The sequence below is a fragment of the Globicephala melas genome, chromosome X, assembly GCF_963455315.2.
Source record: "Globicephala melas chromosome X, mGloMel1.2, whole genome shotgun sequence".
In the NCBI taxonomy this organism is placed as follows: domain Eukaryota; kingdom Metazoa; phylum Chordata; class Mammalia; order Artiodactyla; family Delphinidae; genus Globicephala; species Globicephala melas.
In genome coordinates, this window is record NC_083335.1 from 13,031,032 (window position 1) to 13,058,826 (window position 27,795).

The window sequence follows — 27,795 nt, forward strand, 5'->3', positions numbered from 1 at the left end:
CTGAACTGCTCAGACAGAGAAGAAAAAGGAACAAAAGAGGAAGAAGTAGAGCTCTACCCACTCTGCTACATCCAGAGTCTAAAGCCACGGTCAACCCTCATCAAGATTATCTGGATTATTTCAAAAAGCTCCACCTTTTTAAAGGTACATTTAAATGCCATCTCTTTATGAAGCATTTTCTTTTCTAAAAAAGAATTATTTTATAATTAAGTGTGCCAAGTGCTCAAGTGAGAGAAACGCATAATCTGTAGGTCATTAAGGGGTAGTGGAGAAATGAGGATGAAGAGATAGGTGAGGCCCATGTAAAGCCCATGTGCTTTACATTTTAAAAATATCCCTCTAGCCATTGGGTGGAAGATGGAATGGGGGGTGGGGAGGTCAATTTTGAATGTAGGGAGGTCAGTTAAGGGGCTATTCCAGTAGTCAAGGTGAGAGATGAGCCTGTTCTGGACTGGACTGGTAGCAAGGGAGATGAAGAAAAGCTGATGGGTATAGAATACACGATGGAAGTAAAACTGACAGGACTAGCTGATGGGCTGGGTGTGAGAGGGAAAGAGAAGAATCAAGAATGACCCAGGGGCTTCCCTGGTGGCGCAGTGGTTGGGAGTCCGCCAGCCGGTGCGGGGGACACGGGTTCGTGCCCCGGTCCGGGAGGACCCCACATGCCGCAGAGAGGCTGGGCCTGTGGGCCGTGGCCACTGCGCCTGCGCGTCCGGAGCCTGTGCTCCGCGACGGGAGGGGCCCCAACAGTGAGGGGCCCGCATACCACAAAAAAAAAAAAAAAAGAATGACCCAGGTTTTCAGCTTCAACAACTGGGTAGTGCCAATAACTGAGATGGGAAATCTTGGAAGAGAAATAGGTTGATGTGGGAGGGGGAAATCGAGAATTCTGTTAGGTATCCAAGTGTAGATGCTAACTAGGCAACTGGATATACATTTCTGAAGCTCAGAAGAGAGAGCTCCATCTCAGAAATGTCTCAATCTGAGACACCCCTCCATCCCTAATCACAATCCCCCATCCCTTTACCTGTCTCCTAATCAACATGCTTTTTGGTTTCATCAAGACCTCAATTCCCATCCTCAATCCTCATTCTCCAAGTCTGGCAGCCACCTTCTAGCTTCATTATTTTTCTCTCCGGCCCAAACTCAGCGCTCTGCTTTGTCAAACATTCCAGTTGAATTTGCTCTATTTTGTAACTTCTGTCATATCCGTCTTGCTAATCCTCAATCCTGGACAAATACAGTCATGTTTCTTTTTTTTTCTGTTCCTAGTCCCTCTATGGGTTCATAACCTGGGATCCAAAGATGGGCTTCATGAACCCTCTGACTTGTAATATATATATATATATATATATATATATATATATATATACACACACACATATATGCATTTATTTGAATAGACCATGCATTGTACTTACATTTCCAGAAGTATTTAGGACCTTAAGAAATTTTGAGAACTTTTACATTAAATGATACTGGCAAATATTAAAAACAAGCAACAATAATTAGTCCCATTGTAAATTCATGTTATGGGAGCTCAGCTAGTTCCTTAAAGTCACTTAGTGATACTTTTTACTGTTATTAAAAGTTCAGGGATTAGGGAAATATGAGGGAAAAAAGACTCACAAAATTAAATTTGGGGTTGATTCTTTCACTTACAGATGCTTCTTAAGGCATAGTGGATATTCATCTAGGCAGAGTAGAACAGAAAGAACATGGAATTAGGAGGCCCAAGGTCTAGCTCCATCTCTGCCTAAAACTAGTAGTGTGTCTTTAGGTAAGTCACCTAACTGTTTCTAAGCCTCAGTTTCCTCATCTGTAAATAGAGATGATAGTATCTCCCAAAGTTTTTTAAGGGTCAAAAATTGTAACAAACATATGTGAAAGTGTTTTGTACATACCTAAACTACAGACCCCATGTTGCTAAGGAGAAATGGCTGAATTCTCAAAAGTGTGGCATTTCTTTTCCTGAGACGAATTGAGAAAAAGGGTCAACAGGGCAAAGTCCTGGAAGCAATACGAAGTGGACAGAGAATTCATAATTAGCAATTGATTCAACATGTTTTGCTGTAAACATACTCCTGGAAATATTTTGAAAATCTTCAGCTGTTAATCTCCAGGCACTGAGTTGGGCCAAACAGGGAGGGGACTTGGGTGGAATGATGAAATCCAGGATGTGTCTTTTTGGCCCCCCCTCACCCATCCCCAGCCCCACACTCCACGCCTGTACCCAGTGTCTCCTGCTGGCAAAGTCAGAAAGTATCTCACCCTGCAGCAATGTGGGAGCATGGAACAGCCTGAAGGCAGAGAGGGGCTGAAAGCAGGCAAGCAATCCTTCCTGGCAATTCCCCTGCCCTTGGCCTCTTGCCAAAAAGAAGTCATGTGTCCACCTGGCTCTCTCTCCCTTCCTGTCAATTTCCTTTCTACCAGGGAGCTTTGCAGTTTCTTAAGGAACTCTCGAAGACCTATAATTTTTCCAGACCCCAGTGAAAGGATTTTTCATGGTGTCATTCTAGGCACTGTGACCAGCAGTGTGTAGAAGCAATGCCTCCTCAGCACATTAAAAATCCAGCTCAATATTTGCTTTCCAGTCTTCCTGATCTGAAGATTAGCCTTGGTGACAGAAAAGAGAGCTACAAGCCTTGAACGTTCTAGTCAAACATTCTCTTCCCAGAATCATGAGTCACCAGGGTGGTTGGCTTAGCTAATAAATAAATATTGAAGCACTGGCTTCTTGTTGAATCCTTGTAGTTAATAATTCTTCAAAAATAGATAATCCTCAGTAGTGTCACATAGCAAACATACTTGAGATCATGGTATAGTGCAGTGGTGCTCCATGTAGGGTGTGCACTGGAATCTGTTGAGGGAGGGGATTATTGGAATCAACTAGGACCCAACTCCAGGGAGTATGATTCATTTGCTCAGAGGGTAAGTGATGGGTGGGGTGGGCAGGGCATTAGTATAGTCTAAAAACTCTCCAGGTGAAACAGTCTAGCAGTTCCTTAAATGATTAAATATAGAGTTGCCATATGACCAGCGATTCCACTCTCAGGCATATACCCAAGAGTAGTGAAAACATATATCCACACAAACACTTGTACATGAATGGTTTATAGCAGCACTATTCATAAAAGCCAAAAGGTGAAAACAACCCAATGCCAATCAATGGATGAAGAGATAAACAAAATGTGGTATAGCCATAAAATGGAATATTATTCAGCCACAAAAAAGGAATGGAGGACGAATATAGGCTACAACCTGGATGAAACTTGAAAACATTATGCTAAGTGACAGAAGCCAGTCACAAAGGTCCAAATATTATATGATTCCATTCATATGAAAGTCCAGCACAGGGAAACCTATAAAGACAGCAGGTAGCTTAGTGGCTGCTTAGGGCTGGGGGTGGAGGATGGAGGAATAGCAGGGTGATAGCTAATGAGTATGGGATTTCTTTTTGAGGTAATGAAGATGTTCTAAAATTGACTTGGGTCAGGTTTGCACGTATATGTGAATATATTAAAGTCATTGAAATGAGTGAATTGTACGGTGTGAATTATATCTCAGTAAAGTTGTTTAAAAGAGAGAGAGAGAAAATAAAATACTGCCCGGGTGATTTTAATGTGCTGCTGAGGTTGAGAACCACTGGTGTAGTTGAAGGAGCATGCAATTGAAGTTAGACAGACCGGAACAAAATGACTGTGTCGTTAGGTGACCCAGCTGTGGTTCTCTGAGCTTCATTTTCCTCATCTGGAGAATGAGGATAATAATTTCTGTCTCATAGGCTTGGAAGGAGGATTTAGTGTGGAAAACAAATGAAAGTATGTATGTGTAGCATCTGACACTTAGCAAGCCAGCACTCTATTAAAGGAAGCTATTGCCATCATTGGTTTTCTTTTCTGCCTGAAGGCTCAGAAGGACAGCATTAGAAATATCAGTTCTCACTGCACAAGCTGGGGGAAGGCAAACTGAAGAGTGGAGGGGACCAAGCCAAATACATTATCTGAATGTAGACTCAATAAATGTCCTCTGTGCTGCTAATAATTTTTTTGGCCCTGTCACAAAGCCCACATTCTTCCGATGAGTAAGACTGCAGTGTCATTGTTCACAAAGGAGATGGGTTGCTTCTTTTTTGCCTTAAGTGTTGATGGAAGACCAACACAGGCCCACAGTGGGATCTACTGACTTTCATAATATATTTGCTGTCAAATCTACCACTGTAGGGAATTCCCTGGCTGTCCAGTGGTTAGGACTCCACGCTTCCACTGCAGGGGGCCCAGGTTTGATCCCTGGTCTGGAAACTAAGATCCTGCAAGCCAAAAAAAAAATCTACCACTGTAATATGTCTCTCAGATCCCCTCACTTACATCCATTTCCACTGTCATTACCTTAGGCCTCTAACACCTCTCGCCTGATGACTGCAACATTCTCCTTAACCGTCTCTAACCCTTTCCCCTCCTACTTCTTCTCCATACCTCAATTCCAGCCATCTTGGTGAAGCACCATTCTGATGGAATTTTTTATTCAAAGACCTTTCAATGGCTTCAAGCCTTTCAAGAGTTGCTGCTATATGACAGTTCTGTTAATAGTATCATCGTCTATGCAGTTGAACTCAGTTCAACAAATCTTTATTGATGGTCTGCTTCATGATAGGTTGTAGAATAACTAGTAAACAAGACACAGTCCTTTCCCTATCAGAGTTTACTTTCTTGCCAAGGGAGGCAAACAAGCAATTTGGATGTATGTGTAGGAGATAGGCAAAGAAGAAGAGGCAAGGGGTTTCAGAAGGAAGAAAGAGAGTGAGCAAGGGCATGAGAGTATATGCAAGAAACTACAAAGCCACAGGATATTAAAGGGAAAGGTGTGAGGACAGAGTGGGGGAAATAAGGATGGACAAATAGGCAGGGGCCATGTTACCTTAAGAAGTTTGGGCTCAGTCTGATAGTGATAAGGAGCCCTTGGGGAGCTTTTGGCTGGGGGAGATACAGGATTATATTTGCATTTGTAAAAGATCACTCCGGCTGTTTCGTAAAGGAAAGATTATAGTGGGTCAGGATTGGAGGCAGGGGAAGCTCTATGGAAGCTAGATTATTTATGACTGTCCAATTACCCAAGCTAGAAACTACTTAGTTTCTATTCCCCCTCTTCATCATAACCAATAATCACATCAAGTCCTGTCAGTTCTACCGCCAAAATTGACTTAATCACTCAGCATTTATTGAATCCTTCTATGCATCAAAAGCTGGGCTTGATGACAAAGGATCCATTTCTCTCCTAAGAGAAGCTGATTGTCTTTGGGGGGGGAGACAGATATGTAAATGGATAAATGTGAAATAATGTGATAAGTACTCACTGGGCGCTGTCAAGGCAGGAAGAGGAAGAGAGAAACAAATGAATGTCTCTGCCTGAGGGCAATGAGACAGAAATCAGGGATCCGTGGAGATGAGGTATGAGTTACGTCCTGAAAGATGAGTAGAATTCTCTAGAGGGAGGAGATTTGGGGAGAGTGTACTGCCCATGATGGGAATAGCTCCTGCAAAGGCATGGAAATGTGAATGAACAGGGCTTATTTGGGAACCAGCAAAAGTTTGGGGTCATGGGGACTGGAGATTAGGTTATGAAAGGAGGCATAGAAAAAGATGAGGTTGGAGAGGTAGACCAAGTTGGAATGTGAACTCCCTTGTTTAGGGCAGTGGATCCTGGAGAGTCATGAGAGAATTTTAAGCTGAAGAATGTGATATGAGCAGATTTGTGACTTGAGTCCCTATCTTAGGCCATATTAATTTATCACCATCTCTTCATTTTTTGAAGACATCCTGATTTTGCCCTATTAGGGCACTTGTTCTTTCTTGTTTATATGATTGCAGTGGTCTAACAGGTCTCCCTGCCCCAGAATCCTCTTCCAATTTATCCTCCACTTTGGCATCCTTCTAAAACACCTATCCATTCCTGCCATTGCCCTGCTGCAGCCTGCCAGTGGCTCCCCATCGCTGCACGGCACGCAAGACCCTTGTAATCCAGCCTGTGCTGCTGTCCAGCCTCATCTGTCATCCCTCCTTCCCATCCTTTTTCCAGCCTGCCCCTTTTGCTATCCTTGTTAACTAGAGGGCTCCCAAGACCACCAGGCACATTTGGGGCTCCACATCTCTTCTCGTTCTCCTCCTACAAAGTCTATCTGAAATGCCCTTACTGCAAACTTCTCCTTAGCTTTCAAGAACCAACTCATAAGGCAAGTTCTTTCGACCTTCCCTTGACCCCCTACAGGGAGAACAAACCCCACTTCCAGTTACGTTCACTCTAAGCATCTTTGCCACAAGCATTTTTTGCCATTTAACTAATTTGCTGTAAGGCAATTTTGCCCTGAAAAATTAAAAACACTGGTTGACAGTTTTTGGTTTGACAGTTTGGTTCCAACTAGTTGAAATGCATTTCCTCCAATTAGTGATGTTATTGATGGCTTTATGGAGCTGACAGATGATGGATGATAATTTGCACCGAGTTAGTTTCTTATTTAAACACACTGTATTGGAGGAGAAAGAGGCCAAGGGCCTCAAAGGCACAGACTTGAACCTGAGTTTCCCATAGAACTTTGGAATGTCTATCAAGGGACACGTGACAACATGCCAAGAACACCCAACAGTGTAGAGGCTTTCACAACACAATACAGAGCTCTGTTTTGTTTTGTTTTTGTTTTTAATATTTATTTACTTATTTGGCTGCGCCAGGTCTTAGCTGTGGCACGCAGGATCTTCGTTGCAGCACGTGGTATCTTTAGTTGCAGCATGCGAACTCTTAGTTGCAGCATGTGGGATCCAGTTCCCTGACCAGGGATCGAATCCAGGCCCCCAGAATTGGGAGCACGGAGTCTTAGCCACTGGACCACCAGGGAAGTCCCCAGAGCTCTGTTATGGATATGCATCCTAGCATTTGAAAATTGATACCTCTCTTAATGAAGGAAGACATTTTAGCAAAAAAGAAAAAGTTCAATGCCAAACGAGGAGAGGAATCCACAAGTTAGAAAAAAGGAAAAAATACTATGAACAGAAGACTTGGAAGACAAGTACTTAACGTACAACCCACAAAATAAAATCAGTTATTTTTGTAGCATTGCCGTGAATCTACACACATTTAAAATGCTTTCTTGTATTTTGCAATAGTCTTTTAAATTTTATTCATTTTCATGCTTTATTATGTTGTCTTTAATGTCCCTCTTTTATTTTTCATTATTTTATCTTTTAGGGCAAAACTGCTTACAGCCAATTAGTTATGTGGTGAAAATGTGGTCCTTTTAATTCTGTTATTTATTTTTCATGTTTCATTATGTCCTTCTCAATGCCCCTCTTTTATTTTTCGTTATTTTATCTTTTATGGCAAAATTATCTTACGGCCAGTTAGTTATGCAACAAAAATGTTTGTGGCAAAAATTCTTATGGCAAAGATGCTCATGATGAAAATATTGGATACACAAATCCTTTCCCTTCTCTGGGCTCCCTGGCATCTGGTACATGCTGATATTAGAGCATACAGCATATTGCCTCATAATTATTGCTCGTAGGGCTGTCTCCCAGGCTGGAATGTAAGCTCCACCAGAGGATAAAGTCATATCACATTCCTCTTGTAAACTCAGCCTCATAGTACAGTGCCTGGCATATACATAGAAGCTCAGTTAAATGAAGTTAAATAAAGGTGTTGATTTTCTTGTCCCTTTTTTGTCTGGAATAGTTATCTTCCCCACCAAGCAACTATTTACTGTCAAATGGATATCACTCTTTTCTGGGTCGGATTTCCATCCCTCGGTCACTGAAAATATTCTTTTTAGCCAGCTGGAGAGCCAAAGGCCTGCAGCTCAGACTTCTCTTGGGTTAGAGAACAAGGGTTTCGATTGCCATGCCATAGTGGTCAGAAGACTCAAGCAACCACCAGACTCAGCTTGTAACCAAGCAGCATGATAAAGCCTTGCATTTGCCATTTAAATGTCCACACCCCCCATTTACTTCTATATATTTTGGGACCTGAGCAAAGGGCCAAAACACTTGTAGAGATATCCTGGGGGCATGGCATAATGTCTATGCTTTGGTTGGGATTTTTCTAAGGGTAACCATGCAAGTGTTCAAAAGAGGGACTGCAGGAAACCAGAGAAAACGATGCCCACTTGTATAAGGGATTCCTGAGGCTCCCTCCTAAACAATGAACCCCCAAACTGGGATTTACTGAAGGGTCAGAACCCCCAGAGATCCTTACATTTCTTAACTATAGACTTCACACCTGTCCACTTTCAAGGTCCAAGAGAAAGTTCAGATGGGCTTAAGCCCCTCGCTCCCTCACATCCCCCTTCCAAACTTTAAAGCTTACAGCAGCTGGTAGGAGCTTCAAACTACTAAGTCCAGGGCATTCTCTGAGGCTTACAGCATGAGTAAAAGTATCTAGAGCCTCAGGAGCCAATTCCTGGAGGGCTTTTTGGGGCATCTGGGAGTCTCTGGTTACACGGCAGACTGCACAGATCATTGATATTGAAGCACATACATGGGACTAACATCTGGGGGATAACCTGACATTGGTTTAAGGCCAACCTGAAAATGTCTCCAACTACTGGTGTCAAAGGATTTGGAGACTGAATCTTGGTGTTGGGGGAACCAGAGTAAAAAATCTTTACTTCCATTAGTTTTATTACTCATAAAACTGTCTTATGGAAAGAAGGGAGGGGGCAGGGTAGGAGTTTGGTTACATGGGGTACAAGTTAATTGGTAGGTACGATGAAGGAATGGGGACAAGGATTAAAGGAAAGGCCAAGAAGATGACTGTAGGGGTGTAGGTGGGGAATCGCCTGAGATTTTGCAGAGAGAATAGGAATTATTGCCTCATTAAGGGGAAATATTTGAGAGGTTGGGGGACCCAATATGAACATTTCTCTGACTTGTCTAAGAATGAGGCTGGGACAGGTCTGGGTCAGCTTCGAAATCTACTGGAGAGGAAATCCAGGCATGAGCAGCAAATACTCTTTCTTGACTGTATTCTCCTCCCTAGATTCTGGGGGAATTTAATCTTAGACTCAAGGCCCTTCCGTCCATATTTACGGTATGCCTGTATGGACCATCTCTTTATGGTATACATTTCTCTTGAAAATGAGTTTGGAAACAATTACTTCTCTCATAAACAAAAACAGAAAGCAAAACAAAGGAGCAAAAAAAAGTCAACTTAGTGCTGCAGAGGATGCAGGAAGGTGGAGGAAGAAAATGCATTTCCCATACTACCTGCTATAAATGAAAATGACCAGTAGGAAATGGCAGGGTTAGAGTTTTCTAAAGAGTCAACACCCATCTGCCATACTGGTTCTGTGATTATAATTTCATAAAATATTTATTGAGCACCTATAACACACTAGAGGTAAGAAGTGACTTAGGCAAGGCCCTACCTTCAGAGAGCTCACAGTCTATGGGAGAAAACTGATGAATGGGTCCTGTACAATGACAGGACCATTGAGTTTGTGAATGGGGCAGCCTGGGCCATAGAGAGCAATGCCTAAGCACTGAAGTAGGTTTGTTTGCTGACAAAGGATGTGTCTGGGATCAACTGCACTTCTGGTCCTCCATTCAAACGCTAAGTTTAGGTAGAAAAAGGGTGCAGCTGAACTCTGCAATGGATTCAGGATACAGCTGCTAAACCTAACTATAGTTCTTTTGGCACCGCTAACTGGGCTGGATTCTGCCTGGCGGCCAAAGACTGCCAAATTCTGATTTAAGACATTGACTTTCCAAAGAAAAATAGCTATAATGAAAATAGCTTATGTCTTACATAAACTCTTAGCAATATAACAAACACATTACCTTTAAATAGGACGCATAGTATTTTGTTACATATGAACTGTCACACTGACTCAAAACAGTTATTTCTTGCTGTGTGTCTTTTGTGTTGTTTCCATGAGCTTATAATTTTAACAGCACATATTTGACACTACCCAATGATGAATTAATTTTAAGCCTTGTCCCAAAGTACCCTCCTCAACATTTTAATCATTTGACTTTGCCTTTATGATCTTAAGTCACAACTTTCCTGAGCTTTGGTTTCATCAACAACAAATTGGGGACGATAAAGTCCAAAACACCAGATAGCTGTAAGGTTCAAATGAGATAAGTATATGTGAAAGCAGGAGCCTATCTAAAAACTGTCCCTGTTTTAAATCTGAACGAGAAGTCTTACAGCTTTGGATATTGACCCACACAAGCGGCTATGTCCTGGAGGATGAATCTTCTCCCCAGATGAGAACATGAAAAGGGCAGAAAAGGTGAAGATATAAAGGTGACCTGGCTGTGACAGAGTACCCTACTGATATGGCTCATCAGGCATTTACCCTACTCCACCCTCTCTCTCTGTTATTCACTTGGTTAAAAATGTTGACCTTGCTGGATGAGGGATGCTATTCCTTCGGTAGAAAAAAAGGGGGAGGGCTCTGAAGTCATGAGAGCCTTCCTTGTAGAAAAGGGCTTTTGGACTTGAAGGACAGCATCTAGTATGGCATATATGGGGTATTTAGAGCCCAACTAAAGACTGATAATCGATGGTAATAAACAACATAATATCTTCTATATGTTATGACACAGGTATATAAATCTGCCCATTTTTTACAATTAAAAAAGTCCAGTTCATAATACATTTGGACAGACAGAACTGTCCAACTTCGAAGAAAACATGTGGCTTTAAAGAACATTGAGATTAAAACATCTATTCTGTTCAACAATTTAAAAACACTAGGTTAAGCAGTGAATTAAAGTGATTGGCAAAACCTTTCACTGGACAAAACAAAGTGATAATTGTGTTGAATTTTCTTAATTCATTATTTCAGAATTTAATTATATTGCTTAATATCATCTGGAAAGTCCTACACATGGACAATTCCCAGCCAGATTTGTAGCTGGGCCACTTTCTCCATTTGGGACAAGTCATATACATTATACTTTTTTACCCATTATTTCTAATTTCTAATTTATTTATAAGTTATTCAATTGATTAAATATTACATTTTAGGATATATCTCAGTTTTTCCCCATATATGCCAGAATGGTGACTAAGGACACAAGTGAACGTTTAACTTGTCTAAACATGTACTGCAATACACATTATCATTTTGATAAAAAGTAATGACTTTGAGTTATGAGATTTACAAGCTAGCAAATAACAAGTAGTAATACACCAAATAATTCAAGAAAACAACCTCAGTAATACAGATGTCTATTTTATTAAAAAAGTTACAAACAGGTGGACTGCAGGGTCGTCTTACAAAATGACAAGAATGAAATCTATTGGAAAAATTTTACTTTTACAAATCTTTATAGGTCATTGTTCAATGTTTGTACTTGTTATTCGAGATTTTTTACCTTTCATTGATAAAGTTACAGTACATTAGATCCATGATAATAGGTTACATGATTTTATTTGCAGAGCCCTACTGCAGTGATTTGAACAACTCCTAAACAGATGCCATAGTAAAGACGAGACATATATTGCATTTAATATTAATTTATTATCCTAATAAGCAACTTGACATGCAATCTATTGAGGAAGCTAAAATAACTTTTGGTCCCTTTTCTTAAAATGTGCTGGAGAAACCACCTTTAAATCACTTTCCCCTGATTCCTGTGATCCTAAGTGAATTCAAGTTAAACTTGCTGCTGAGGTCAGTGACAGAGAGAGCGAGAGAGAGCAAGAGAATGAGAACTATCCATAGGAAAGAAACACTGTATTAAAAAAAAATCCATCTGCAGAAAATTTAAATTATGAATTATTTGATTCCTTTAGAATTTCACAAAGCTAATAAAGATGAACCACAATCACCTAACCTACTTTGAACTGAGTGTTTGGTTTTAAGTTTGGTGTTAAAGTGCAAACTTAAATTAGGTATTCATTTCAAGCAGTTTATAAATAAGAAACAAAGTTTCAATTGCCTCCACCCTTACAATCTCACCATAAAATTCAAAATCTAAAATCAAGAGTTCACTTTGAGGGAATTTGATCAGGAATCAAATGCAACACGATTTTAAAAAAGGAAATCAAAGTTTAATTAATTTCTACGCAATAATTAATGGTCATGCTGACCAATAAATCACATGAATGTAGATAACACTTTATTTGAACATCACACACAATATAAATTTAAAATTGCCACACCCTTCCAAAAACCATCACTGCATATATTAGAGCTTTCCTTGACAAAGTTATTGAGCTATTATTATAGATCAAAAGTATAGTTTTGGTTTTTTTTGTTTTGTTTTATTTAGAAGCATGTTCAAATGACTAAAGCTGGGCTCCTAAAATCGAGAACTTTGGTGCAGTAGGTGAGCTGCAGTTATTAACTTCTGCAAATTAAAAGCACACAACTAAAACCAAATAAAAACCCAACAACAAAATACTGTCAAACTTACAAAATTTTTAAATCATTGCTAGAAAAAGCGCTCGTCATGATGTTAAAACTGAACCACAAGATTACTCTTTATAAGTTTTCTTTCTGCTTCTATACCTGTGTTACTGTTAAAATGTTCAAGTATTCAGACAAAATGTGCTGATTAGGTAAACAACATGGAAGGCAATGGCTATTAGAAGCACATTTGCAAAAAAAACAAAAACAAAAACAAAACGCCCAGAGACTTGGCGCTATCCTCCCTCCTGTTACACAGATTTTTGTCTCTACTACAAACATGCTTCTTGAGAAATAACTAAAAAGCAATTGTGATAGTGCAAGAAAACTTTAACAAATATTGCTTTAAACTATTACTCAGAAAGACAAATATTAAGAACTAGAAACTGTATATGATTTTATTTGAATTTAATTTTACATGTGCAGAAGTCTACTAGATGTCAATTGCAAGCCTGACAGGCAAAGCTGAGCTATCTCTGTTTAGGTATACAATTAATTTACCATGGATACAATATCCCTCTTCAAAGGCATTGCTAAGTAGGTCATAACTAAATTTAGAACTTCACAGAAAGGAAAATGTTACTGCTGCAATTTGATGCTGTAAATGAGATTAACACATGTGAAAACCTAATGGAATCAAATACTTAACTCTTCAGCTAAATGCTCTACAGTCAATTTCAAATATCAATTGTAACTTTCAGAACATTTTAATTACAAAAACACATCACAAACTGCACTTGAAGAAAAGGGATATTCCATCCATACAGGTAAAATGTGATCTTTAGTTTCTTTTTACAACACTGCCACACGTAAACAAAGGCTCAAAGTATTAACCAACCATTTAAAGGAGAAAGATTTTACAAATAGAATGAAGCACTGGTGCGAGGTAATATACAGAAGTAACCATTTGTTTAAGGCTCAATTTTTTCTCCATTATAACTTTCTTTTAAAAGGCATTGAGTAGGTAATACTGAGTTTGAGTATTTAATAAATACAAGTTGAGAAACTGATTAAAGAAATCAATTAAAATATTAAAAATTAATTCTTGCATATTAGCCATCAATAAGAACTTAGAAAGCTACAAAAGGACTGATTGATAAAGAACAGATTTTAAACATATGGTAAACGTGCTAAGCATTCCTGTTTAAGGTCAATGGATCTTGAAGGCCAAAGACCTTATGCACTTAATTAGATGTATGGCAACATGCTGTAATAGAGACAGGTTTACCAAGGCTCAGTTCTGCAACCCAGGTTGTAAAGTTCTCCAAAGCAGCATCTGTGCAAATTTCCTCTGAGTTTTATCTGCAATTAAGATTAAAATGTCATTAAAATGTAGAAATATAGATTACAGTTTAAAATGAAAACACCGACAACAGATCTCTATACACATGCAAATGGTACCAGAATCGTAAAGTGGAATTTCACTGTGTTCCCCATATATTTAAGCAAAAATAATTTTCTGTGGTCCAAAAGAATCATTAAATTTTAGCAACACTATAATGATGCACTGGATGTAATATACTGTAACTTTTATTTTTAAAAATATTATATTTTATAAAGTATACAATATTAAAAATGTTATTACATGTTTAAAAGATCTTACAGTATAAAAGTGGCAAATGTCACTTCTACTTTGATCTCTTCATGTTTTTATTGGGAAATAGTATTAGAATTAAATGTATACTGATTATGAACTAACTTGACAATATGCAAAACTTCAAAAGTTAGGGTTTTTTTTGAGATTTTAAAATAAGAGAATGTAATTCAATCAAAGTCTAGCTATCAAGCATCTACTAGGGAGCCCGACTTGGGTTAGATGCTAGGTGACAGCAGTAGTTCAAATTTCCCACTCTGGTCTGCCCTCTTCAGTACATCCTCCCAACCATAAAAGCTTCTCCTATGATTGAGATTTCTCAGTCTCTGCTCTTAGAATTGGTAGACTTCTGCCCTCCTAATTAATACCAGGGGGAAAAAAAATCTATCATTCAGACACAATGTCTTTTAAATATGCTGGATCACCAAAGTGCTTCTAGGGGAATGGAATTACATTTTTTAGTGTAAAAGATTAAAATTGTTAAATAAAGCCAGAAACAAAGAGTAGAATAGCAACTATGAAACAATGCCAAGTGAAACCAACTTAAGATCATCTTAGGGCTCTACCAATGTTTATACATGCAAAATTTTAATTTCATTTGACAGCTACACATCTATTAGTGTTCAAAGAGCCTGAGAGAACTCTTTATTAGCAGCTATATCATAAAAATGATTAGTTTTAAAGAACGTCTCTCATTATTATTGAAATTCTGCCACCTAAACACATTAGGAAAAACAGAACAAAAGTTTGCCTCTTCAGAAATTATTAAAGAAAAATTTTTCTTCCAATTAAAATTAAGACTTTCTTTGCATTAACGCAAGTTGTTAATTAGGACACTGGTTATTTAAGCTTGGACAAGTCCAGTTTCCTCATCATTAAAATAAGGATAAAAATTCTTTCCTGACAGGGTTGTGGTAAACATCACATAAGGTACTATGTGAAAGCACCTTACATGTCAAACGTCAGGTAACTTTTTCATTTCTCAACTACGTTATAAATTTCGAAAAGACCAGGATTATGCCTTTGATATCCAAATTAAAGACCTTTATATTTTTAATTTTTGGCCTCATTTCAATTTTTATACCTATTTGAACACAACAGTATTTCATTATATACTCAGTTCATTGTGAGGACTCTTTTTCAGATCAGACTTTCGTCAATTAACATGAATTAGTAAGTTGACTCTAATTTTTTTTTTTTCCGGTACGTGGGCCTCTCACCGCTGTGGCCTCTCCCGCTGCGGAGCACAGGCTCTGGACGCGCAGGCCCAGCCGCTCCGCGGCACGTGGGATCCTCCCGGACCAGAGCACGAACCCGTGTCCCCTGCATCGGCAGGCGGGCTCTCAATCACTGCGCCACCAGGGAAGCCCTTGACTATAAATTTTAACCCACATTTTTCAAAATAAGCAATTATAAAGAGTTTAAGATTTCCAAATATGAATATGTCTCTTAAATAGGGAAGACTTGGATGATTTAATAGTTCAGGCATTCTCTGAAATCAAATTGAGGAAGTAGTAATTATTTCTAGCCAAAATAAACATTAAGAATACATACCAGCTTATTAACCATAATCTACATTAAATAAAATGTGATAAATGCATTATTTCCCACCCTCTAAAAACCTGGTTAATACTTGGTCTATCCACATTCCACAGGATGACAATACTCCAGTGAAATCAAGAGACATAGATAAATCCCGGGTCCGATTCAACAGTATTAATATGAGGCATACCATTAAACAAAGTATTAATACCAACTACTTTTCCAGAGAGTAATAAATTTTAATTCTCTGCAGTAATAAATTCTGAGGCAAAAGCTTGCATGAAGCCAAAAGTACAGTCTCTCTCAGATTAGAAGTTCCCTGAATGCAAAATGTAAACGCTACTGCTCCACACTATGAAAGCAAAATTTTCAGTGTACTAACAACTCTTATTCATTTAAAAAACATTCCAGAAGTTTTAAAGGCAGCTGGTCAAAGTCATACTTTTTAACTCCCAGGATATCACATCCAGACACACTGCAAAAGTACATGCTACTTGTGAGATAGAACCCAAGTGATGCTCGTCCTTACTCTCAAGTTTCCAGCAAGACACCCAACAAATCTGAACGCTGGAAGCTTCTGCTCAAATTCTTGCTTAACTGGTTTCACTTTTCCACTTTTTTCTAATTAGATTTTGTTAGGAAAGAATAAAAAAAAATCCCAAACAACAGTCCAAACCTTTTGCTCAGGAAATTATGAAATAGGGTCTCCCAAGTGGGGTAAATTGGTACACGAGAGTACCAAACACAGAACTGAAAGAACAAAGATCATTATTTATGTCAGCGTGAAGAAAAAGGGAGACTCTTGATTCAAGACTAGCACATCATTTCACGTGGCAGCAGAATGCCTGGGATATTAACAAAGGCTCCTAAAAGGCTTAGCAGTTTATGAATGCCTTTCTAGCTTAGCTGGATTTAGCATTTCTAAATACAATGGTATTTACTAGCATTCTTTTTAGCAAATATAAATGTGCAACCATAATCAATTTTAACTTTTTCCAGTTTTATACATATGATATTCTGGGGACTTAACCAAAGGAACTTTTAAAAAAATAAATTTCGTTTTCCCGTTTTTACTTGGCATTTTCATATCCAAGTTAAATATTAATTATATTAGCAAAGCACTAGGCTAGAATTCTGTTGATAGAGTTTATGTTTTTTGTCAAATATCTTGCTTGTTTCTCCACTGTAATTTGCATAACACTCATGAAGCTTATTAGGGGGTGGAGTGAGAGAGCTATAGGATCATTAAAAGTGCTCATCTGTCACCCATTAGAGAGCAGAAGCTGAACCTATGGCATAGAATCCTCAAATGGAAGGTGAACCGTGCTTTAAGGAGAACATGCACACTAAAAGTTTACAGTAAACCCAGGGTAAAAAGGAAAAGCTATTTTTCTTACGTCCTAGACCTAAAATCTCTAAGTTTAAATTAATATGATGAATTCAATTCTGAGATCTCAAACAGTATGGTCATGCCCACTGATAATAAGCAGTGTGAGCCCAATGATCTGATCCGAGCTGCTAGCTTTGAATTAAACCAGGTAGGGCACTGCTTCCCTCAACTCTAAATTGCTTTTTCTGAATCCCATACTCCTAAGACTGTGGCTAATCAAAGGAATTTGGGAGTATGTTTTTAGTAGGATAAGTTTTTCCAACAGCTGACAGGATTTAAGTTTTTCTTGGTGATATTATCTTCTGGATTTTAGAATTCCACTGAGAAGTACTCCCACGAGGAGAATCTTTCCTGAAGTATGGCTAGAATACTTCCTCAGTGGCAATTCTCCAACTCCATGATGCAATTTTTGTTAATTCTACTGATGGCTCATTCTAAGCTAGAGAGGTAACAGAGTAAAAGTGAATGGCTCAAATGCATTTTATTCTGCAATAAAAGCCTAATCTTGAGGTTAAAAGGAAGCAGTTAAAGTGGGAACAGATATACAAAGAGTCATTCTAATCACAGACACCTCCACACCCAGAGCAGGTCTAACTAGGCACCTATCCACCCTGAACAGTCCCAAACCATGAACCTTGTGGGGGTCAGTGAAGGTCTGGGAGAATTAGTGGGCAGAAAGGACAAGGCAACTCTGTTCTTCCCTTTTCCCCCAGGTCCATTGCAGATCTATATGGTGCACATTACCCCAAGGAATGCTTTCTCCTCCCCTCCACTCAGGGCCGCTGTGTCACAGGCTCCATTCTGGCTCACTATGTGAACTGGATGACGAACGAGCATTTAAAGTAAGCTATTTTCTCCAAAGTGATAAGCAAGATAGGGCAGGGGGGAAAAAAGGAAGTATCTATCTAAACTGTAACTTCAACAATAGAATTCCACCCCAGTGTTTTACTGACATGATTAATATTTAACTTGGATATGAAAATGCCAGCATTTTAAAGTACAAAATGTGATTTAATTTTCATGATTTCCCCCTCACATCTGCTAAATCCCCAGCATATCATATCTAATTAAAAGCTGGAAAAAAGATTAGAAACAATTCTGATTCCACATATTTATTTATTTTAAAAAAACCTGAAAATGCTAATCAATTCCACTGTGTTTAGAAATAGTAAGGCCAGCTAGACTAAAATGACATTCATAGATGGTTCAGCCTTTCAGGAGCCTTTGTTAACATCCCGGGCATTCTGCCGCCACGTGAAATGATGTACTAGTCTTGAATCAAGAATCTCCCTTTTTCTTCGGGCTGACATATATAATGAACTGAGGCTGACATAAATAATGATCTTTGTTCTTTCAGTTTGATTCCCGGTGTTTGGTACTCTTATGCACCACTTACTCTCGTCGAGAGAACCCGTCCATAATACACGGAGAAAAATAGGATAAAATCCTGCAGGAGACCTTCAAGCTGTAGTAAAGAACACCTTCTTTTATTCCTGTTTTTTTAAAAAAATAATTATATTAATTTCTGTCAATACTGGACTGAGATACAGGAATCCTTGAAAAAATAATCTTTAAAAAAATTCTATTTGCCAAAAGAGTATTTACCAAATGATCACATTTAAGGAATAACTTTACTGTACTTCCCTAACAGAATATTTTTAGGATATTATTTTCTTTCTTTCTGGCATTCCCTCTGTTTGGAAATCACCTCTACCCCTCCCCCCATCCACTCAAATCCTACCCATTCTTCAAGGCCTGACTCAAACGCTACTGCTCCCCGGTTCCTCTAAATCAGTGGTTCTTAACCAGGGGCAATTTTGCCCCCCAGGAGACACCTGGCGATGTCTGAAAATATTACTGTTCACCACGACAGAGGGGCGGGGGGAATGCTCTTGGCATCTAGTAGGTCGAGGCTAGGGATGCTGCTAAACATTCTGCAATGCACAGGATGGTCGCTACAGCAAAGAGTCCTGAATGTTGAGAACCTGCTCTAACTGAACGTGGTCTCTCCTTTCCCTGAAACCCCACAGCACTGTGATTTACTTCTTTTATAGTATTATGAGATTATTAACAAAACACTCATCATTCTCAACGACAGTATCTCACAACAGCCTAATGTCAACTATTTACACCAATACAGGGGAACGATGATACAGTTAATAAAACCAAGACAGGGCTGCAACACTGACCTGGGTTTCTATTATACTTCTGCTGCATAGTAAACGAAGTCCTTCAAAGCAGTTGGTGGCAGGCTCCTCAGGTCAGTAAGGAAACCAGCCACGAAAGCAGTGCATAAGGAATCTGGCATTGCTTCCAGACTTACAGTAAGATTACTGCCAGTGGGAGGGTGAAAGGTGAGGAAACAATCCTGGGAGCCATGCAGATAAACAGGTGTTGGGCAACAGACTGGTCACTCAAATTGAAGGGTGGTAAGAAATAAATGTGAGGAATTATCAGCAGTAATGCTTAGAACATTAATATATTTTCCCTTTCAATTAAGAGAAACCAACTTACAACAATCACAGTTCTTCTGACTCACTTGAGTCTTACTATCTCTAATTTGGACAAGGTACTCTTATAAATATTAAGGACAAACATTTCCCAAATCACCTTTATTTGTCAAAGTTTGATCTTCAATCTGAATCTGGGACTGGTAGACTTCAGAGCTCTATGACTCAAGCTACAGGACTCAGAATCCATCACCTATTTTTTCAAATAAATAGTAAGCAAGCACAACCACAAACTTTATGGACCTCCAATTACAGATACCTGTGCACATCAGTTCAATTTTATTTGATAGCAAAAAAACCCACTGCGTATAGTGTGCTTTGTTCTAAAAGATCTTGGTCAGGGGACTCCCTATAATATTTTCAGAAATCCAGCTGATTAGATATTTTATTTCAAGACTCACACCTTCAATTGTGTATTCTGCTTATAAAAACCAAACAAAAACTACACAGGCAACTTAACCCATTATTATAAAAATGAGCAATTATTGTTATTAATATTTTCTGATTTCAGTACCTTAGTTAACAAAAAATATAAACATAGTTTCCTTGAGATATTAAAAAGTCTACTTAATCATTCGTGTAGGTAACCAAACAGATTAAAAGTAATTTAGATCACACAAGCTGCAAAATGAAATAAACTCAGAAATAACTCAGAATAAGAAATCTTTAAAAATAGCTTTAGACATTACTCATTTGCCAATTTGAATAAGACAGTGGCCCTCTACATGTGAGACCAATTTTATTCAGTTTCCTTCCTATAGCTGTCTACATTAATGACAGAAAAAAACTGGGAACATTTTGCAGGAGCTGGTTAATTTTTTATAAAGATGATAAAACTAAAATGCACACACTTACGTCATTTGCCTGGTTAAAAGTGTCAGATAGAGAAGTAGAGCATAACGGTAAAGATGCGACACCACACAGAACTTGCTCAAACTTGAAGCTGGCTTACAATTTAAGAAGAGACATTGTGGTATCAAGAACCCTGGACTCAATCACCTACATAGGCCTGTTCCTGCCTCAAAAAACTATATTGCAAGTGTGATGCTATCAACAAAACATATGCTGGGCTACAGTCTGCACAGTGACACTATATGATAACAGATGGAGCTAGGTATAAGACAATAAATGTGTTTTCATCTCATTCTGGTATGCTCAAAAACTGATGAGTGAAAGCATTTTGAATAAAGCACTGTTGTCATCCTTCATTTTCAAAGATGACACCAGCTGACAGAAGATCTTGTCTGAAAAGATAAATTAGGGACTGTTAGTCTTTTCTCCAGGGAGCACATATAAAGCCAGACCTTTGATTAGGAATCATCTCTGCAATCTGAAATGACTGTTGCCATTTGCAACACTGCCTCTTAGACTTGAGGTCAGTCTTGGCTCAAAACAATCAATTCCATTCCTGATATTGTCAGGCTAGTCTGGCATTTTCTGTGGTTTCTCAGTCATCCAGGATATTTGTTGTCTTATCTTATAATCTAAGTATTATTGTCTAAGTGAGACTATCTGCCCAATTACAATCTAGATTAAAAGATCATGACATGAATAAAATAATCTCATTTTAAATGCTCAGTAAATTTTATATAACCTTACTTTTCCAAAAACACATTCATTAAAAAAACCTTTATTAAGTTATTAGCCCAATGAAAGGTTTGAAGATTTTACTATTGTTCTTATTAACTCCATTATTTATTAAACTGAATACATTATTTTCCTAGGCTTGGGACTGTCCGTTCTAAACACATCACAGATGATTTCACCAGATTCTCATCTGGACCATATATTCATAATGAAGTCAAGGTACATTGTGGCACTATAATTTATTATTATCAGAGGTCACTTAAGTCCCTCCAGTGCAAGGTACATATTAACTTGATTAAATAATCATCCTGTAAATCTAGCACTTGGGTGATTAGTAAATTGATGATTTCAATTACAGCAGCTCTCCAGCCCAGAAAAGAAAAGTATAGAAAACACAAAGCTAATCATCTTCTCAAATTATTACTGGATGCTCTCCCATGCATTTTGGATGCCACATCACCAAAACAGGGAAAGGTGTATCATCCTTTAACTTACCCCACCCCAAAGGAATGTTACCAGAGAGAGAAGCACAGTAAGTTGCTTTAAAAAACAAATCTTGGTGATGGGAATACAGGCAATTTCTTACCTTCATTTTACTAATCTGTATTTTTTTCGATTTTCTACATTGAATGTTGACTATTTTGCGCTAAGGGAAATACTATTTTAAAAATAAAGAAATTTAAGGTAGCACAATGTGTATTATTAGTATTACCCAGCTTTTTGTTCCACTTGACCAAAAACATAAGGTTCCATCAACAACTAACCTGCTCGGTATGGCCATGATTGAGGTTATCTTTTTTTTACTGGACAACGCAAGTTGTACAACACTGATCTTGCTTCTCGGGCAGGGAAGAATAGTTCATTTGCCTGACGATCTCGGCAAAAAGTTCATCCACCATTGATTTACTTTTTGCCGATGTCTCCATGAAAGGACAGCCCCATTCTTGAGCCAGAGCTCTGCCTTCTGAAGACATAACCTCTCTTTCTGGTTCCAGATCCACTTTATTTCCTACTAGGATCAGTGGGACTTTTTCATATCTCTTCACTCTGACAATCTGATCTCTCATTGGCTTGATATCCTATGTAAACAGTCACAAAGAGAAAGGAAAAAAATTATGCTATTTGCATAACCATAAAAGAAATATTGCAATATTGCAAGAAGTCATCCTTCAGTAAGTAGAGAACGCTGAATCCAAAATAAAACCACACACCCAAATAGAGAAAATGTCATTTTCTCCATTGAAGTAGCAACTAGGTAATTTCCAGATTCCACCTGCTGGATTTCTGTCAAGAATATAAAACATAGGTTGCACACTAACTTTAGGACTCATTTAATCACTTCTTTCCCTCAGTCGATACTGATTTGAAAAGCAAATTCCCAAACATGATGAATCCATTTGTACAAAAGGGTGTCTGGCCATGTCCTTAAACCTGCCGGCTTGTCATCACTCCTGATAACACCTGTTATCCTAGCACAGGATGGCAGCATCTATGCATTCCTAGCCATTTAGCAAGAGCGCTTGAGAGAAAGTGTTTTAGGTGGGAACAAAAACACTGCTTTGTGTCTAGAAGACCAAAGTTAAAAACAGATTCACACATGTCAATGTTTCATTTTAAATGTAACGGTATGCCTTTATCCTCAAAATACACTTCAATGTTAGAAATTACTGTACACTAGTGAGCAGCTCCTGGGAGGGACAATGCAGGGGGGAGTCTGGGCGGGAAGAAGTCAAACTTTCCTTTGCCTATGTTCAGGTTTACAACTTGAATTTTCTCCCGCATGTATTACTTTTTCTAAGTAATTACAATTAATTACAAAAGGTAAGAGCCTTAACAATTCTCTAGGAGGGTGAACTTTGGGGGGGGCGGGTAGTACTGATTTAAGACATGCTATAGATTTAATACTAACATTAGTTTTTTGGATTTTTTTGTAACTTAAAAGATTTGACTTAAATATAACACGTGTTTAATTTGAATAGTTACAGTGCACAGTATTCACTTGCAGGATGAAGGAAGAACAAGGGACTGAAAATTTACAAAAACATACGGTTATTTGACATTTGTAACAATTTTGTTTGATCACATATCAATTCAGTCTTCTAGGTTAAGCTTCTTTTCCCTGTGTCCTTATGGAAACACAAGTTCAGCTGAGAATCCAAATTTACGGCATTTGGGCTTAAAAGAGTTTCAGTCTCCATTGAAATAATGGCAGTTTTTCACTCTTTATTTATGTGTATAAAAGAAGTAGCTATAATGGATATCTTATGAAAAACCCTTCAAAAGACTGCCAGCCTCAAGAGAGTCAGCTAATAGAATAACAAATGTCCCAAGGATCCTTTAGAAAGAAAACGCCTGTCAAATAGCACCTTTAGCACATTGGTACTTTCTGGTGAAAAATGCTTTTATAATAGTAATGCTTTGGAATTTAAGCCTACATAAAATGAACTTTAGTTTGGTCACAGTAGCGTTGTTTCATTTATTATTACCTTTAAAAGAAAAAAAATCCTGAAGTTGCTATATCTGGTTACTGGAAAAGCTCACTATAGTACTTTAAGTTAAAATACTAAGAAAAGTGGAATTAGCACATTGGCTTGGCTAAAGCACTTAATGTCTCTTATGTAAGCAACATTAGTGCACACCTTTAAATGCAGAAAAAAATATCCATTTCCTAAATCAATGGAGGTCAATATAACGGGTCAATATGAGGTTATTTATTTTCAAGGAATAAATAGCAACATTTATTGCATCTCTTAAAATAATGTTAAACCTCCAGTCTGTCTTCCAGTGAAGGACACGACAGATTTTCCGAAGAAATTGGACCACCTCCAGTTCGGCCACCGGCCGGGGGTTAGAAATCTGCACTTGTTCAGTGTTCCCAGTTCCACATATTTTCTATAAATATTGTCAATATTATCAGAAATGATTTGGATGAACTGCAAAAAAGGAGAGTCATTCTAGATTTTTGTTCGTTATTAATTCTAGGTACTAGTCTTTTCAATTAGTAACTTCCCTTCACACGCTCCAAGTAAGTAAAATGCCTAGAAGGCAGGTCTTGAGTTCATCTTGCAGCCCTAAGATTTATACATCTGGCTGAGAGACTTGGCTGAGAACAGAGAGGGGGAGGGGGGAAGCAGACGCAGAGGAGTTATCTGTGCAACAGATAATCGGCTCCAAATAATTTTCCTTCTGAAGTGCTCTATTTGCCCGAGATTATCTTTTAAATGTTGTTTTGTTGAGTACATTAACCAAGACTTGTTGACTTGAACAAGCAACTTCAGAAGGCTATATTGTCCAGGCTAAATATACACAAGCTGACATTTCTTTTTCACTTCTCTTTCACTTAAAAATAACTTTAAAACATTTGTTGACGGTTGAGACTTTAGTCCTCTCTACAGAAACAACTCGATACTTTTCCGTGCCAGGAGTAACCTCAAAAATGCGCCATGTCTAACTTTCAAAAGCAAAACACAGTCATTTACGCACGGTGCAAGCAAACCAGAAGTAAATGTAGGATTACCACACCCCCTTCTAACAAATTACAAGACTTGGTTTGGTTACCTGAAAAGACTGTTGATTAACCAGACTATAAACCAGGATGAAACCTTGGCCGTTTTTGATGTAGAGATCTCTCATGGAGGCAAACTGCTCAGTTCCTGCGGTGTCCAGAATTTCCAGCACGGAGGGGGAAGAGTCCACTTCGATTTCTTTGCGGTAGAAATCTTCAATGGTGGGGTCATATTTCTCAATGAAAGTCCCAGTGACAAACTGCACAGTCAGGGCAGATTTGCCAACCCCTCCGCTCCCTAACACCACTACCTTGTATTCCCTCATGAGTCTCACCTTCCCCAACTCCTACCAGAGGGAGGGAAAAATTACACCCCGCTCGCTGCGGCGCGGCTCTGGGAGGCGGAAGGTGGGCGGAAATCTGCGAACCCGGGAGGAGAGTGCAGAGCAGCCGAGGGCCCAACGAGGGAAGAAGAGGAAGTTAAAGGAGGGGGAGGGGAAAGAGCGAAGTGTCGGGGTGGGTGGGGATGGGATGGTAATGCCCTTCCTATAGGAACTGAAGCCCAGGCAGGGGGCGTGGGGAGAGGGCGAGCCCGGAGCAGCCCGGAGTGGGGGGGAGGCGAGGCGCGCCCCCCGGAGGGAAGGGGTGGGCGCCGCAGGACCGACGGGGGCTCCCGCGGGAAGGCGGGCGTCGGAGGAGCCTGCGGCCGGGGGCTGCCCCGTACCCCTCCCCCGCCCTTCACACAAAGGGGCCCAGGGACCCCGCTTCCTGCTCGCGCCGCCGAGCCGGCCCGGGCCTGTGTGCTCTGTTCCAGTCTCTGCTGCCCGGACGGGTCTCTGGGCCGCGGCTCCCGCGGGCGTCGTCCGGCCTGTGATGGGGCGGGGAGAGGGCGCGCGTTACCCGCCGGACCCCCGCCCGCCCCAGCCGGGCGGCCCGGCCAGCCGCCTCCCCTCCCCCCGCCCCCGGCTCCCACCCGGACCCGGCCACCGCCGCCAACACCGCCGCCGCTTACCCTGCCGTCCTCACCCGCCCGGCCGCCCGGGAGGCTCTGTCACGCCAAGGCCATGGCCATCGGCCGGCTCCTTGGTCTCACCGCCGCCCCTGCGCTGCGGCTCGCAGAGGGAAAAGGGGCGGGGGCCGTCCGGCGGCGGCGGCCGCTGGGACTCCAGGCGAACCCACCTCTTTTTTTTCTCACCCCCCACCCCCCCCCACCGCACACACCCGGAAGGGTTTCCCTGACACACTGGTTGAGGTGCCCCAGTTCCCCGAGACTGGACGGGATCACTTCCGGTGGGGAAAGTCCCACCTCTCCGGGGCGAGCCGGCTGGCGCTGGGGCCGCGCCCTGCTGGGCGAGACGGCCAGGGGACGGTTTCGGGTCGGGGCTATGGCCTTGGCAAAGGGCCTCTCCCAGAACCTCCGGCGTCCTCCCTTTTTCCGCCCGGCTGCCCGCAGCTGCTGTTCCTGCTGCTGATGCTGCGGACAGTCCCACCCCGACCTCGCGGAAGCCTCTCCGCGTCTCAGCTGCCCCCAGCCCGGCCTGAGGACTCGATCCACTCTTGGCGGATCTAACGACCCGGAGAACGCCAAACATCTCCGGACTAGAAGCAGAAGGGAAAATAAAACAGCCAAGAAAGTTGATTCTCTTTGCTGGTATTTCTTCCACTTGACATTTTTCGAAGAAACGCGTGCAAACTAGCCTTCGACTTCGCTAATGGTTCTGATTTCCTCTGTGGTGTGTTTTATTTAGCCGTGCCTGACAAATAATTAAGCACACACACGGTACTTTTATCATCTGGCAAATCTGCCTTGTCTCCATCAGCAAATGCCAAAGTCATTCCTTTCTTTCTTATCACCAGGGTCGAAAAACAACAGGATTAGAAGTACGCTTTACGGTACTGTAACTCAGCTTTGCCCCATTTTTTATTCCAACCGCTACGCAGCAGGGAAGCCTTGATTGGAAATTGTTTAGGCCAGCAGACTAACTTCTTTTAATCTTTTCATTATTTGCAGGCACAGCAATTTGCATGGCTGGCTCTTCCAAGTTAAAGTTTGTTTTAACGGCCATCCTTCATAGTCTTTGAATTCAGAAGCAAAGGACTCGGGTTAAACACACTAAGTTTCTATTTTTAGATAAAATTGGTACTTCTTACATATCTTTCCCTCTGCTAACTTTCTATTTGTAAACCTTGTGTCAGATCCACAGAGCCCCAGGGTCCCAGAAGCCTAGGTTATATTTTAGGCATGTCACTCCCTTTTTGATTCAGGCATGCACGCAGAAACCTGAGTCAGTGGCCAGTCGAATTAAATTGACCCCAAATCCCCTTACTTGTAAGCCCTAATGGCTGAACTGTATAAATAGGGATTTATTACCAAACCCAAATTGTTAGACATTAGACAACAGGCAAATTACAGTAGTGTGAAGTCCCACTGTGTCTCTCCCTGAGTACTCCCCAATGTCACTTACAGTATCCAAAGGAGAGTTTAGCTCAATTTCTCCTCAGCCTAGGGTTGGTGTCATCTGTCCCGCGAAGTCCCCAGCTCTGGCTCCAGGGGGCCTGAGTCCCACCTGATATCTGAGGCACTGCCCTCTGCTGGAAGAGGTTTGGTCTATGAATTATGAGTCTCCTTGTAGGTCACTGCGCTTCCACACGTGCTGTTGCCTGATTTGGAGCTCTGCTGCCCACCTCCCTGGCTAGCTGTCTCCAGACTGTCTGGGGGAATCCACAGCCCTGCACCAGCCCTGCTTGTAACTGAGTCTGGAAATTCCTCTTCTGATCCAGCAATCAGTGCTGAGCAATTGTAGCAAGTCTCTGCTGTTACTAAACTGGCTAAACAGGGTGCCCTTCTTGTTGAGGTGGTCCCACCTGTTGGCAACTCTAATATGATTGTGTTGGCCAAAGTATTTTGGAGAGAATTCTTCGTTTCTCCCCGCAGGGAAACATACTCCTACCCTCGGTACAGAGTCCGATTGGGTCACTCTCATCGACTACAGGGTAGACAAATGTCACACAGTCTGAAGATCCTTCTAAACTTTCTTAGGAAGGGTATTCATTACAGCAGCGTCTAGGAGAGTAAACAATTGGAAGTAACTTAAACGTCCTTCAGTAGATGATTTAAAAAATAATGTGTACATACACACACATTCACAAAATAAGATACCGTGCAGCTATTAAAAAAAGTAGATTTTTAAGTGCTGATATGAAAAGATGGCCAAGATATATTGTAAGGATTAAAAAAAGCAATATACTGAACAAATA

General features: G+C 40.3%; 1 protein-coding gene across 5 annotated transcripts; it reads right to left on the reverse strand.

Annotated features, from left to right (window-relative positions):
- Positions 1-11,220: 11,220 nt before the first annotated feature.
- Positions 11,221-27,066, reverse strand: RAP2C (RAP2C, member of RAS oncogene family). 5 transcript variants are annotated; one of them, XM_030846550.3, is made up of 4 exons: positions 27,003-27,066; positions 24,591-25,405; positions 21,797-22,111; positions 11,221-13,711 (listed from the first exon to the last, which is right to left on the reverse strand). In XM_030846550.3, the coding sequence occupies exons 2-3, from the start codon at positions 24,861-24,863 to the stop codon at positions 21,833-21,835; spliced, it is 552 nt and encodes a 183-aa protein (XP_030702410.1). In that variant the 5' UTR covers positions 24,864-25,405; positions 27,003-27,066; the 3' UTR covers positions 11,221-13,711; positions 21,797-21,832. The 5 variants fall into 5 exon arrangements, with proteins under 5 accessions (XP_030702410.1, XP_060148746.1, XP_069900821.1 ...); XM_060292763.1 differs by lacking the exon at positions 27,003-27,066 and adding an exon at positions 25,550-25,734; XM_070044720.1 differs by lacking the exons at positions 11,221-13,711; positions 27,003-27,066 and adding exons at positions 19,237-19,303; positions 25,550-25,734.
- Positions 27,067-27,795: the final 729 nt, after the last annotated feature.